This window comes from Lissotriton vulgaris, chromosome 2_1 (genome assembly GCF_964263255.1).
Source record: "Lissotriton vulgaris chromosome 2_1, aLisVul1.2, whole genome shotgun sequence".
Lineage (NCBI taxonomy): Eukaryota > Metazoa > Chordata > Amphibia > Caudata > Salamandridae > Lissotriton > Lissotriton vulgaris.
This window is the reverse complement of record NC_141687.1, coordinates 15,282,948-15,296,990: the sequence shown is the minus strand read 5'-3', so window position 1 is coordinate 15,296,990 and position 14,043 is coordinate 15,282,948. Positions and strand designations below refer to the sequence as shown.

General features: G+C 47.0%; 1 protein-coding gene across 2 annotated transcripts in view; it reads right to left on the bottom strand.

The window, feature by feature from the left end:
• LOC147729466 (uncharacterized) overlaps window positions 1-14,043 on the bottom strand; it is a 101,238-nt gene that overhangs the window by 70,668 nt on the left and 16,527 nt on the right. For both annotated transcript variants that reach the window (XM_086954335.1, XM_086954337.1), the window contains exon 2: window positions 8,894-9,020. In XM_086954335.1, the coding sequence (XP_086810461.1) occupies window positions 8,894-9,020 (127 nt within the window). The remainder of the gene's footprint in view (window positions 1-8,893; window positions 9,021-14,043) is intronic.

Below are 14,043 nucleotides of genomic sequence, written 5' to 3'. Positions count from 1 at the left end.
ATACTTTCAAAGTAACTGACTCTATCCCAATGCTTCCAAAGTAACTGACTCTATCCCAATACTTCCAAAGTAACTGACTCTATCCCAATACTTCCAAAGTAACTGACTCTATCCCAATACTTCCAAAGTAACTTACTCTATCCCAATACTTCCAAAGTTACTGATTCTATCCCAATACTTCCAAAGTAACTGACTATCCCAATACTTCCAAAGTAACTGCCTATCCCAATACTTCCAAAGTAACTGCCTATCCCAATACTTCCAAAGTAACTGACTATCACAATACTTCCAAAGTAACTGACTCTATCCCAATACTTCCAAAGTAACTGACTATCCCAATACTTCCAAAGTAACTGACTCTATCCCAATACTTCCAAAGTAATTGACTCCATCCCAATACTCCAAGATTAACTGACTCTATCCCAATACATCCAAAGTAACTGACTCCATCTCAATCCTACCAATTTAATTGACTATCTCAATCTTTCCAATGTTACTATCTGCACTTTCCCAAAGTAACTGACTGTCTCAAAACTTGCAAAGTAACCGACACTATCTCAACCCTCCCAAAATAACTGACTCTATCCCAATACTTCTAAAGTAACTGACTATCTCAATCTTCCCAATGTAACTATCGCCACCCTCTTAATGTAACTGACTCCATCTTCACCCTCCCAATGTAACTGACTCAATCCTCCCAATGTAACTGACTCAATCCTCCCAATGTAACTGACTCAATCCTCCCAATGTAACGGACTCAATCCTCCCAATGTAACGGACTCAATCCTCCCAATGTAACGGACTCAATCCTCCCCCTAATGTAACGGACTCAATCCTCCCCCCAATGTAACGGACTCAATCCTCCCCCCAATGTAACGGACTCAATCCTCCCCCCAATGTAACGGACTCAATCCTCCCAATGTAACGGACTCAATCCTCCCAATGTAACGGACTCAATCCTCCCAATGTAACGGACTCAATCCTCCCAATGTAACGGACTCAATCCTCCCAATGTATTGGACTCAATCCTCCCAATGTATTGGACTCAATCCTCCCATTGTAACGGACTCAATCCTCCCAATGTAACGGACTCAATCCTCCCAATGTAACGGACTCAATCCTCCAAATGTAACGGACTCAACCCTCCCAATGTAACAGACTCAACCCTCCCAATGTAACAGACTCAACCCTCCCAATGTAACAGACTCAACCCTCCCAATGTAACAGACTCAACCCTCCCAATGTAACGGACTCAACCCTCCCAATGTAACGGACTCAACCCTCCCAATGTAACGGACTCAACCCTCCCAATGTAACGGACTCAACCCTCCCAATGTAACGGACTCAACCCTCCCAATGTAACGGACTTAACCCTCCCAATGTAACGGACTCAACCCTCCCAATGTAACGGACTCCATCTTTCTGATACAGGCTCACACTGTGGATTCTTTTGCCCTGTAAGGGATTCCAGGCTGCCACTAGCACATTGGCAAACGTGTATTTGAGGAATAGGTGAAGAGCACGGCAGCGCTGGAATGGATAAAAGTGTTCGGAGCTGCCAGTTTTATAAAATAATTCTTAAAATGTTTAACGGGGTGACATTAAAAGTTTGCAGGCCTTTGCGTATGCTAAAAACATCCCAATGTGTATACAACCCAAGGCTCACTCTCCTGCTTTTTAACAGCATTCCAGGAGGGGCTTTACTCACCAATGAGCAACTTTCACTACTTGAGAAAATGCTCATGAATTATTTCTACTTGTGATGACGAAGCACTGCTCATGGAGACTGCTACGCCAGAGACTGGAAAAGAACGCTTTCCTCCTTACCTTTCTCCCTGTCCCCTTCTTCATTTACAGAGTGTGCCGAACACTGTTTCTATAGAGTTGTTGGAGGTCTGCAGAGTACAGTCCTTCTCTGTGCCGAGTCACGTGACCAAGTCAGATGACCCGCTCGGGTTCAAAATGGAAGACGCCGAAGGAGGAGGGTTCTCGTCTTGGATCCTGGAAAAGGAGAACCGAGAATCCGGAGAAGACTGCCGCCGAGTACAGACCTTAGTTGTGAGCCTCACGCTGAGAGACCGGAGGACCATCACGGGAGACGAAGAGCTACAACAGGATGAAGGAGTTCGAAGCTCGGGAGCCGAAGGAGGAACCGCACAAAGGACGCCGGACCCCAACTGGCAACACGTGGAAGCCCGCCACGGCCCAGGAGTGTCGTGGCTTAACAAGGTACGGGGAGGCCTCGGTCAGTCTGGGGCCGTACGACTGAGTATCCTAAGGGAGGGGGTGCAAGAGGGAAGGGAGAGTGAAGTAGAATGGGTGGAGGTCTTTAGAGTGGAGTGGTTGAGGTCTTAGCGTAAAGTGGTTGGAGGTCTTTAGCGTACAGTTGTTGGAAATCTTTAGAGTAGAGTCATTTGAAGTCTTTAGAGTAGAGTGGTTGGAAGTCTTTAGAGTAGAGCGGTTGGAGGTCATCGGAAGAGAGTGGTTGGAGTTCTTTAGAATAGAGTCCTTATATGTTTTTAAAGTGTAGTGAGAGAGGTCTTTACACTAGAGTTGCTGTAGGTCTCTGGAGTAGAGTGGTTGGAGGTCTTTAGAGTAGAGGGGTTAGAAGTCTTTAAAGTGGAGTGGCTGGAGGTATTTGATGTAGAGTGGTTGGAGGTCTTTAGAGTAGAGTAACTGCAAGCCTCTAAAGATCTCCAACCACTCTATTGTAAAGACCTCCAACAACTCTTTCCAGTTTAGTGGTTAGAGCTCTGTAGATTAGAATGTGTGGAGGCCTTTAGATCAGAGTGGTTAGAGCCTTCATAGTAGAGTAGTTGGAGGTGATGAGTAGTGTGGCGCGGTGGAGAAGCAGACCAGGACACTAAAATAATTTTGTCACTAGGATGTTTATTTGTGAAGTCAAATAATAAGCGATTATGGGAGTTGGCGGCGAGTCCCAGGTCTTCTTTCCTCTCTTCCTTGGAGGGTATGGGGTTTACTGCCTTCTTCCTCTTTCAAAGAGAAAGGAGGGGTTTGGCCCTATGGGAAAGAGGGTAGGTAGGGCCTTGTAACGGGGTGAGGCAGCGGTCTGTTGAGGAGTGGTGGGCACCCGGAATTGACCCAGTACAACCTCCTTCCTTGCAGACAGAGTCATGGGGGACAGATCACGACGAACTTGAAGAGGAGGAACGCGGCTCCTTTAAGTGGACATACACGGAGGAGGTGGATCCGCCTCCTGCACACGTCAGCGGGTACGGATTGGATAAGACTGAGGAAGTGTTATTCATGGCGTGTGACATCACCCCAGGAGAGATGGCGAGGAGCGGAGACGGAGACGAAGAACCAGAGAACAGGGATACCGAAGAAAGAAGTGGAGAACCCGAAGAACACCTGGAAGCAAGCGGAGGAGAGTCCTTGGGAAAGCCAGGAGGCCAACGACCCTGCGAGCCGCCGTGCCACTCTCCCGGGGGAGGAGCGTGGCTTTCCCAGGTACGGCAGCGTATGGCGGCTTGGGTGGGGAGCAAGCGTGTTAAATAGTGTACATAACCCCTGTTTGTGTCCCGCGTTCTCCCCCCCCTCTTGTTTCCATTTACCCCGCGGTTACCCTCACCGTCTGTGTACAACCCCTCCCCACGTCACTGGCATAGTAGTTTGATGCACGTTCACCGGTGACTACTCTCCCAACACACTTCACCCGGTCCCTCGGTGCATTAACCCCAGCGGACAGCTGAACTAACGGCTCCCTTTCTGTTGGTCTTCTCTTTCCATGGGACACCGGAGTCAAGGGAGCAACATAACACCTGGACCCTGACCAGACCTCGAAAGGCGGCGCTGTGCCCAGGATAGGAGAAGGAAGAAAGCTCGGACGCCAAAACGGATCCCAGCCAGTTTGCAAAAGAGAGACTTACGTTTAGAACACGGAGAACTTTGATGTTAAGAACAAACCGAGGAATACCAATAAAGCCCTCTTTAACCCCACGAACCGGTGTCCAACTCGTTCCTGCACCACAACCTGATACTTCTATCACCCTTGGTCCACAAGCCCAGTCCACAGGCCTATTATAGTACCAAGAAAGGGGAATTTACCTATGCCTCTATACACAATTATGCAACGACATTTAATGTTGAACAGAGAGAAAAAATAGGTTTTTTGGTTTCTATTCCTGTTGTTAAATAACATGAACTTTTGTAGCAACATTGTGACAGGAATTTGGGTTGGTAGTGAATAAGATTTACCCCCCGGAAATTCAATATATGACTTGATGACAGTGTTTTCTGTACTGTTTCTGTGATAACTGTTCTATGACTACTGATAATATTTTTATATGCACATTGTCATGATATGTTCATTTATTTCTACACATTAATTGTATATATTTTTTTCTTGCTTTTTCCTTTCAAAAATCATGGTTGGCTCAATGCGAAGTTGATAATGTACTTTTCCTTGTCCTTAAATGTTAAACACATAACCTAAAAAGTAAATGACATAAATTAAATGTCTGGGTTAACTAATGAATGTGGTTTTCTCTCTGTTCAACATTAAATGTCGTTGCATAATTGTGTATAGAGGCATAGGTAAATTCCCCTTTCTTGGTTCTTCCTCTTTCAGGCTTCTCGAAACAGGTATTCGGCAAGACCCGGTGGAACATATGGGGGAAAACAAAGAAAAGAAACACCCAGTAAAGGTAACGTCCTTGTTCTTTTAGAGTGCGTGGGGAGTGCCAGGAAGTAGCAGCCGATTCCATCAGCAGTGAATCTGGCAGGGTTAAAGCAGTAAGTGCTCCGAGTGGAGCGGAGCGCTTCAGTCTCCCTTCCCTCTTGCACCCCCCTCCTTTAGGATACTCAGTCGTACGGCCCCAGACCAACCGAGGTCTCCCCGTATCTTGTTAAGCCATGACCCTCCTGGGCCGTGGCAGGCTTCTCGTGTTGCTAGTTGGGGTCCGGCGTCCCATGTGCGATTCTTCCTTCAGCTCCCGAGCTTCGAACTCCTTCATCCTGTTGTGGCTCTTCGTCTCCCGGGATGGTCCTCCGGTCTCTCAGGGTGAGGCTCACAACTAAGGTCTGTACTCTGCTGCAGTCTTCTCCGGATTCTTGGTTCTCCTCTTCCAGGATTCCAAACAAGAAACCTCCTCCTCCGACATCTTCCGTTTTGAATACGAGCGGGTCATCTGACTTGGTCACATGACCAGGCACAGAGATTGACTGTACTCTGAAGACCTCCAACAACTCTATGCCAAAGACTTCCAACCACTCTGTGCTAAAGACCCCCAACGACTCTACGCTAAAGACATCCAACCTCGCTATGCTAAAGCTCTGCAACCGCTCTACGCTAAAGACAGTTGCGGCTGGTAGATTTGAAAGTGGTGGGCGTACGGCTTAATCCTAAATTAGACTGAACGAGCATGCGTAGTGAGCGAGAGCAATTGTCTCCATAGGACTTCATGGGTGGGTGTCTCCAGGTGTACATATATATATTTTGTATTAAGGATATTGAATCTACATGCAGCTAGTCATACTTACCTGAGGTATGTGTCTGCTGTTGATATCCTACCTAGATTATTCCTGAAGCACAATACTTTCATAAATGGCATTCAGAAATACAATCCCCATCTTTTGGACCGTCGATGCTATTCTGTGCCCTTCCATCCAGCCATTACTCTATTCCTTTCTCTATGCCCTGCCACACCAGCTAGTTAATTCCATTCTATTTAATTTTATGTAACACTTGTATTCTCAAGAACATTTCCTCTACGTATTCCCATTTTGTTTTTCGGTGTCCCTTCCCTGTATACATACATTTCTCATTTTTCAACGTATCTCTGGATTCCTCCTCTATTCTACTTGTCCTGATTTATCTCCATCACTCTCCCTCTCTTGCTGTTGCTACGTCTTCCTCTGCACAATGATTGGATTGAAATATTTGTGTAGCGCTTACTACTTATGTGGAACTTTGAAGCGCTTGCCTACAGGGGTAGCATGCTACATCTTGTAGGTGCGTGGTTGGAAGTGTGCTTCTTTTGTTTTGATCCTAGGTGGGAAGCGTTTCAGTGTCGAGCTAGAGGACGCCGTGGTGCGATCTTGTTTTGGGTCACAGCACTTAGTAAAGTGATGACTGAAGAAGTGGGAGACAGGCACAAAGTTCAGCTGGATACACACAAGTGCACAAAAACAGCCCTTTGAAAGCATTATTTTTGAAACTCCATCAGTAGGCAAGCACAGCATCCTTGGATACATGAGTTATTTAACAGTTATATTTCTACATTACAACACCATATTGTGCACCTTACAGAATTTGTATAATGTTTCCAACCATCAAAGCAAACATTATATTTACTGCATTTAAACATAAAAATGTGAGGAACGCGGTTTCTTAAATAAAATACTTAAAAGGCTAAACTCCAAGGATCCGAAAGAAACTTTTGCTGGGACTGGAAAACGTGAGACATTTAAATGCATATTCCATTACAAACCCAGGTCTAAAGGTGTTTGCTAGGCAACTGCTCCAGCAATTTTGAAAAAAATAAAGGCCCTTCTGGTATGCCTGTTTTACAGTTTTCCGGCTGAATATTTACACAAAGAAAGTGTGTTGTGTTGGAATGTGAATGGTCGGGGACATGCAAAAAAAAGAAAAGACAAAGAGAACACAAATATGGCCTTTTAAAAAAAAATCAAAAATGAAACCTCTGCTGAGCTCACTCCTTTCAAGGCACGCACATGCAAGGGCGACGTGGTGCACTTAAAAAACGGAATATGCCAGCGCACTGAAGTCATTCTTTAATCCAAGTTGGGCTGCTTCTGATTTGAAGACATGACTCTGTCGAAGAAGAAATGCAGAAACAGGTTCCCCCTAGCTACCATTTACTTGGCCACGCTGGGCCCAATCCAGTCCACGCTGGGCTCAATCCAGTCCAGAGGATGACTACAAACCTTTTATAGACGAGTGCTCAAGTGTCACAGACTAGTGGAGACAAACGTCACAGAAAACAGAGAAAAACCTGAAGAATAAACCTCCTGGACTCAGTATGCGTTTCAAATTTACACAAACTTCATTCTCTCTCCATCCAAATGTCTGTCTAAACTCTTCCACCTCCAATCCAGGCCTCCTCTTACCAACTCTCCACAGAGTGGGATGGGATGAGGAAGGTCGGATGATTCACCCCACTCTGCGACGAGTTAGGAAAGGTGAACCTTAGCTTACTGACGCACTGGTTTGGAAAGCAGAGTCTGAAGCGCCTAAATGGATTCAGTCAGCGAGTGTGGTGCACTTCACAGGGGAGGAGTGGCCCTTCACTCTGGCAGGCCACAGAAATAACGGCTGAAATCAAGAAAGCCCTAAACACTCTCCGACATGGCACATGCGCAGTAGGAGCATGTGCCTGTCCGTGCTGCTGTGACTGCCTGACCCTTGTGCAGAGCAGAGCCCCCACGCCCATACAAAGAATCCGCCCCAGGCTAAAGATCTTCAACCGATCTCTTCTAAAGACCTCCAACTCCTCTACTCTAAAACCTTCCAACCCTTTAATGACTCTACTCTAAAGATCTTTAGTGACTTTACTCTAAAGACACCCAACAACTCTACTCTGAAGACCTCGAAGGACTCTGCTCGAGAGACATCGAAGGACTACTCTAGATACCTCGAAGGACTCTACTCTACAGACCTCAAACTCCTCTATGCCAAAGATCTCCTGCCACTCTATTGTTAGACGTCTAAGGACTCTACTTTAGTGACTACCAACAACTCTGCTTCAAAGACTTCCAACCACCCTACTGTAAAGACATCTTACGACTCTACTCTAGTGACCACAGAACACTTTACCTTGAAACCACCAGCCACTGTACTCTAAAAAAATAAAAATTAACAGGAAAGGATAGTCTATGGTAAAACCAAAGCAATTTAAAAAGACATTGAGGAAGATCATTGCATTATTTCGTTGCTGCATTAACTAGATGAATTAGAGTGGGTCTTGGAGGAACAAAAGATGATGTGGATACGAGGAGGTTATATCACTTATTATTCTTTGTAAAGAAGGATTTGGACAGTAGAAATGCTGCACTTGTTCGATATTCTTGAGAAAGATGGTTAGAATCCAAGACTGAGACATGGTCTCTTTGTTAAACTGCACCTTGGAGACCCGAGTTGCTGCGTTTTAATCCCAGTTATTGCACTTAACTGACAATTGTGTGATTTTAGGCAAGTCGCTTTTAGCCTTGCTTACAAGCTCACTGGAAAAAATCGAAACCCTGTGTAAAACCTTGTTCGTCAAGCGGTCGCATTTAAGAATTGTACAGATTTTATTTCCAGGCTTGCTAAAGCCTGTACTCCAGATAAAGAGCTTTTGTGTAAGTTTACGTTTGTTTTGGAATTCACAAACTACGATTAAATATTACGTTTATGACTGCGGAGATTCTGTATTCGGAGCAGAGAACTCCACACATAAAAAAATAAAAGGGCAATTTTTTTGGGGTGCAGAGTTGTCTGCACCTTCTGCGGAGCCTCGGCAGTTGTAAACTTACTATTAAATCACAGTTTGTGAATTCCAAACGTAAAGTTACTCGAAAGTGTAAGTTTACATTTGTGAATGAGGCCCATAGTTCAGAAAACCTGCTCCTATTGACCGGGGAGAAAATGACAGATACATTCCGAAAGAAACAGATTCTTGCACGCAGAGATGCAATGTCCCATTTGGGAGGGCGAACTCAAAAGCAGGTGATAATTATCACACTGATGTACTCAGATCGGAGCCTCTGATCTCTAAACCTGTAAATGTATGAAATGTCATGCAGCTGTCCATAGCATAAATGTATCATGAGTGTAGAATAAAAAAAATCAATTATGAAAGTAAATTATAATAATACGGTATTATGTCAAACTTCTCGAACATTTTACCACGTTTAAAGCTGTTTACATTACCCAGGGAGACCAAGGCCTGGTGGATCTCCTTCATCACGTTCTTGTAAAGGTCCTTCTGCCAATCGTGCAAGACCTTCCACTCCTCCCCGGAGAAATACGCAGAGACATCAAGCATTGTAACTGGAACCTGCAAGAAAACAATGTACATGACCCGGTCAGGAGCCAGGGCGGTGGAAGAGGACAGTTACATTCTTGTAAATGATGCATGCCATCCCTATCAACCACCCCAGCAGTCTTTACATTTCTAAGCATTATGTAAGATGTCGCTGTGTGTGCAGCTGGTCTGTCTAATAGAGTCATTTGTGAATTATTTTCAAGGTTGGTAGTGGATATGTGGACCGATCCAACTCAAGGTGTAACACATTGGAGAGGATAGTGGATTGATCCAACTCAAGGTGTAACACAATAACTCATTTTGTTGTTCTGTGCTTGTGCCCCGATTGTGTTATTGTTTACTGTTTCAGCTGATTTTGCCGATGTCCTGCTCGTTTCCGCCGATGCCTCCCCTGCGGCCCGCCCCCCTGCGTGCCCATTTGCCGCCCGCTACAGCCTCCCAGCTGCTTCTCCCTCCCACTTTCGCTTATATGGCAGCCCTAAGGCAAGCCCGTCTCCGTCCATCCACGCCTGGACCGTGCCCAGCGCCAGAACCCCTGGCCCCCACGTACCCCACGATGCCTGACTCCGCTACAATGCCAGCACCCTCCACGCACTCAACCCAGGACAAGAACATACCTGCCACCCCGAAGCACACCCAAGGACCCTTCACCTGCTGGACCTGCAGCTTCACCAAGCATCCGCCCCGCCAAACCACTGCCCAGGAATGAACCAAACCACCTCAGATGCGTCCTCCTCAACCCCCGCTCCGCCCGCAAACACGCAATTGAACTCGCATCTACCTCCCCAGATGTCGCCTTCCTGACGGAGACCTGGCTGAACCACACCTCGGCACCCGACATCGCCATAGCCATCCCGGAAGGCTACATGATCACCCGCAGGGACTGCACCAACGGAGTTGGAGGAGGAATCGCCATTGTCTACAGGAACACCCTCAGAGTCTCGACCAGAACCGCCGAACACCTGCACTTCCATATCCACACCGAACCCAACACCACCCGCAGACGAACCCTCGTCTACAGACCCGACCCCAGTTCAGAGACTCCATTGCCGACTTCATCAGCACACACGCCCTCGCCTCCACGGACTACATCCTCCTCGGGGACCTGAACTTACACCTCGAAAACAACGACACCAACTCCACCTCCCTGATTGACAACCTCGGACTCAAACAAAACGTAACAACATCCACCCAAGCCACCGGCCACACGCTCGATCCCATCTTCTCCACAAGCCCCTAAGTCTTCTACAGCCACACCACGAACTCCACTGGACTGACCATCGCTGGATCCACTTCACCTTCAGGAAGCCCACTATGCACCACCGCACCCAACAGATGCCTTGCTGCAGCTGGAGCAAAGTCAAAGATGACCAGCTAACCACCACCCTCGCCCAGAGCCCCCATGCCGCCCCACCGACCCGGACACTGCCGCCCGCAACCTCAGACAATGGATGCACGACTGCGCCAACATCCTCGCCCCGCTCAAGAAACCCTCCTACAGTAACACCAGCAAGAAAGCCAGCTGGTTCACCGAAGACCTCCAGGCCTCCAAACGGACTTGCAGAAAACTGGAGAAGAGCTGGCTCCGCAAACAAACACCGGACAGCTACGCACCCCTGTTCTGACCGGGTTTTTGGCTCTATTTCTGAGTGATGGTGACTTTAAGCTTGCTACCATCCTGGATCCCTATTCGTAGCTTGTTTTGGTCCTTTAGGCCCCTTTTCAGACCTAGAAGCATAAACTAGAGGATAGCTGCTTTATATGATGATAGATCCCTTATTCCTGACTCTAATCCATCTATTGCCTATTGGCTTTGACATAATTATGTGTCCTTTCATCACCCTACCTATAGTAGAGGGTGGATCCTGTAGTCCTGACATTATATTACATATTGGTATGGTTTGTGTATGTACTCTGATAGAGTTAAGTCCTTTTCGGGCCTACAAGGCCCAGAACTAGAGACTCCATTTTGCTCTCTGCCTCTGCTGATTGAGAAGCTTACAGGGTAAAGGTGATGTTTATAGTTAATCCTGTTGTGTGCTAGGGGAAAACCAGCCGAGACTGGATCTTATCAAAAGAATGTGTTTGTCTCTTGGGCCTAGACGTAACATGCAGATGGTCACTGCAGGCTGCGCAGGGAGCCTCGGAGCTGGCACAGGAATTCGGTGGGAGGCAGCTCTCTGTTGGAAATTTCCATGAGGGGAGAGCATTCCATATTAGCGAAGTGCAGAAGAGGCGGAGCAGTCAGTCGGTTCTTGGAATGAGAGAAGTCAGTCAGTGAGTTGGAACCAGAGAGAGCAGTCAGTTGGAGCTGGAGAGAGAAGTCAGATGGTGTCTGGAACTGAAGAGAGTGCAGATGGTGTTTGGAGCTGAAGAGAGAAGTTAGATGATGTTTGGAGCTGAAGAAAGCAGTCAGAAGCAGTTACTTATCAGAAGGAGTTGTGATCAGCTGGAGCAGTCAGTTAACAGCTGGAGTCTGGAGTGATGGCTTTTGGAAGAGACTGAAGTTATATCGTGAATTAGTCTGTGGGAGCAGCTGGAGTGAGTTGGACATTGGAGCTGGGATAATCAGACAGAGTAAAGAAGCTAGTGAAGCAGACTGTTATCAGAGCGGCAGAAACTATATCATTAGACTGAAGTTTGAAGGTGAAGACAGTTCGTGCGGGAGAGGAATCCAGTGCAGAGTGATCAGCGCAGATGTGTGTACAAGAGTGCAGGGGAGAATCTGAGATGAGCCAAGGCACAGACGAGAGAGGAACCCAGATGACAGCTAGAACAAGACTTCATACTAATCAGGTGATATCTGTCCTGTTATAGTAGTACCCATATACATTAATCTTGTCTTTTATTTCCTAGGTTAGATTCCCTACTGCATTGCTAACCCTTTTTCTTTCAGCGGTGTGCAGTCAGTTACATGTGGATGTGTTATAGTAATAAAGCTTTCCATTATAATAAAGAGACCCCGCAGATCTGTGTATGTGTCTATTCCCGTTTTACTTTTCAGGCTATGTGTGATATTGTAGTGTTATATTGTTGATGTTATTAGTGAATAAAGGAACCCCAGTTCTTAGTGAACAACTGTGCAGTCGTTGTCATTCATAATAAGGTTAACCTTTCTTCTAGTCAGATGCTGTTATGTGAACGGATGCGACTCCCGGCCAGGTAAATGGTAACTGAGCAAGGGAGTAGAGGAGAACTTGTATTTGATAATAACCTTTGTGTATTGTGATTTGGCCATTCTTGTGTACCAAATAAAATATAACAATTGCATATGAGACATCCCCAGTAGATATTAGATGTATAAGAGAAACTTCCCAACAGAGAGAGAGAGAGCTAAAGGTATTCATAGGAAAGGGATCGTTGTTGTGTTGCGGCGTTATACCCACCAGATTGTGGCTTGCGAGAGCACCAGGAGGACCTGGTGTGTAACGAGAGCACTGATTGAAGTCAGTGTGTATACCCACCAGATTGTGGCTTGCGAGAGCACTGATTGTAGTCAGTGTGTATACCCACCAGATTGTGGCTTGCGTGAGCACTGATAGTTATCAGTGTGTAATGGTAGATAATCGGAACTGCCTCAGGGTAGTCTAGTCTGGGCCCCTGTTGCCGCGAGACTATAAGGTATGAGTGTGGTGTTGTAGAAGATCTAAGCTTGTATATTGCTAATTCCCCATCCTTAGGTAGGTACACAGGTGCCTTTTGTAATTAGGTCCTGAGGAGGGAGATGGTTACGTTTCGGCTGGGTTAGGGTTGTTCTAGTCTGATTCTATCTGGTCCGGAAAGTAATCAACATCTTCGAGACAGCAACCTTCCAGGAAAGCTGGAAGCACACCGAGATCAACGCCTTACTCAAGATACCCAAGGCAGACCCCCCCCCAGGACCTCAAGAACTTCCGACTCATCTCCCTGCTTCCGTTTCCGGTGAAGGTCATCGAGAAAACCATCAACATACAACCGACCCGCTACCTCGAGAAGAACAGCATCCGGGATCCGTCCCAGTCCGGGTTTTGCAGCAACCACAGCACCGAAACCGCCCTCACCACCTCCACCGATGACACCAGGACCCTGCTGGATAACGGAGAAACAGCAGCCCTCATCCTCCTGGACCGGTCAGCCGCCTTCGACATGGTCTGCCACCGACACTACGAACAGCCTCCACGACGCCGGGATCCAGTAGAAGGCCCTGGACTATACCACCTCCTTCCTCGCCGGCAGAACACAGAGCGTCCGCCTCCCCCCTTCCTCTCCGAGGCCACTGAGATTATTATTATTATTATTATATTTTATAAAGCGCGTAGTCACCCGTGAGCATCCCAGCGCTAAGATCCATACAACTGCGGTTCAGTAGGGGCAGAGGGGAGAGGTCAGAAATTAAGGAAAGAGATGAGTTTTCAACCGCTTCCTAAATCGGAGATAGTCTGGTTCTGTTCTCAGGTCGCGGGGTAACGCGTTCCAAAGGCGTGCAGTGTGGACCGAGAAGCGCCTTCCACCCGTGCGTGCCTTCTTGACTCTGGGGATGATGATGAGATATTCCTGATCGGAGGGATCTTGGGGCTTTGTATGGTCTGATAAATTTTCTTAAGATAGGGGGGCCTTTGTTTTGAAGCAGTCTGTGGGCCAAGCAAAGGGCTTTGAACTTCACTCGCTCTCTCACTGGGAGCCAGTGAAGCAGCTTCAAGGCTGGTTTAGCCAAAGCTCTGGCAGGAGCATTGGTGAGGATCCGGGCAGCGGAATTTTGGATCCTTTGTAGCTTGTTCAGTGTTGCCTCAGGGGCACCTAGGTAGATGGAGTTACTGTAATCGAGCCTTGATAGTATCAGGCCTTGGATTAACAGTTTTTGGGAGGTGTGAGGAAGTAGAGGCACGATCTTTCTGATCGACTTGAGGAGCCCAAAGCACGTCCCGGCTACTTTTTTGGCTTGTGTTGTAAACGACAGATCTTTTTCGAGCCACACACCCAGGCTTTTAATCTCGGGTTTCGGGTCTGGAGGCGAACCCAGACAGGGAGGCCAAATGTTCTGTGAAAGGGACAGCCC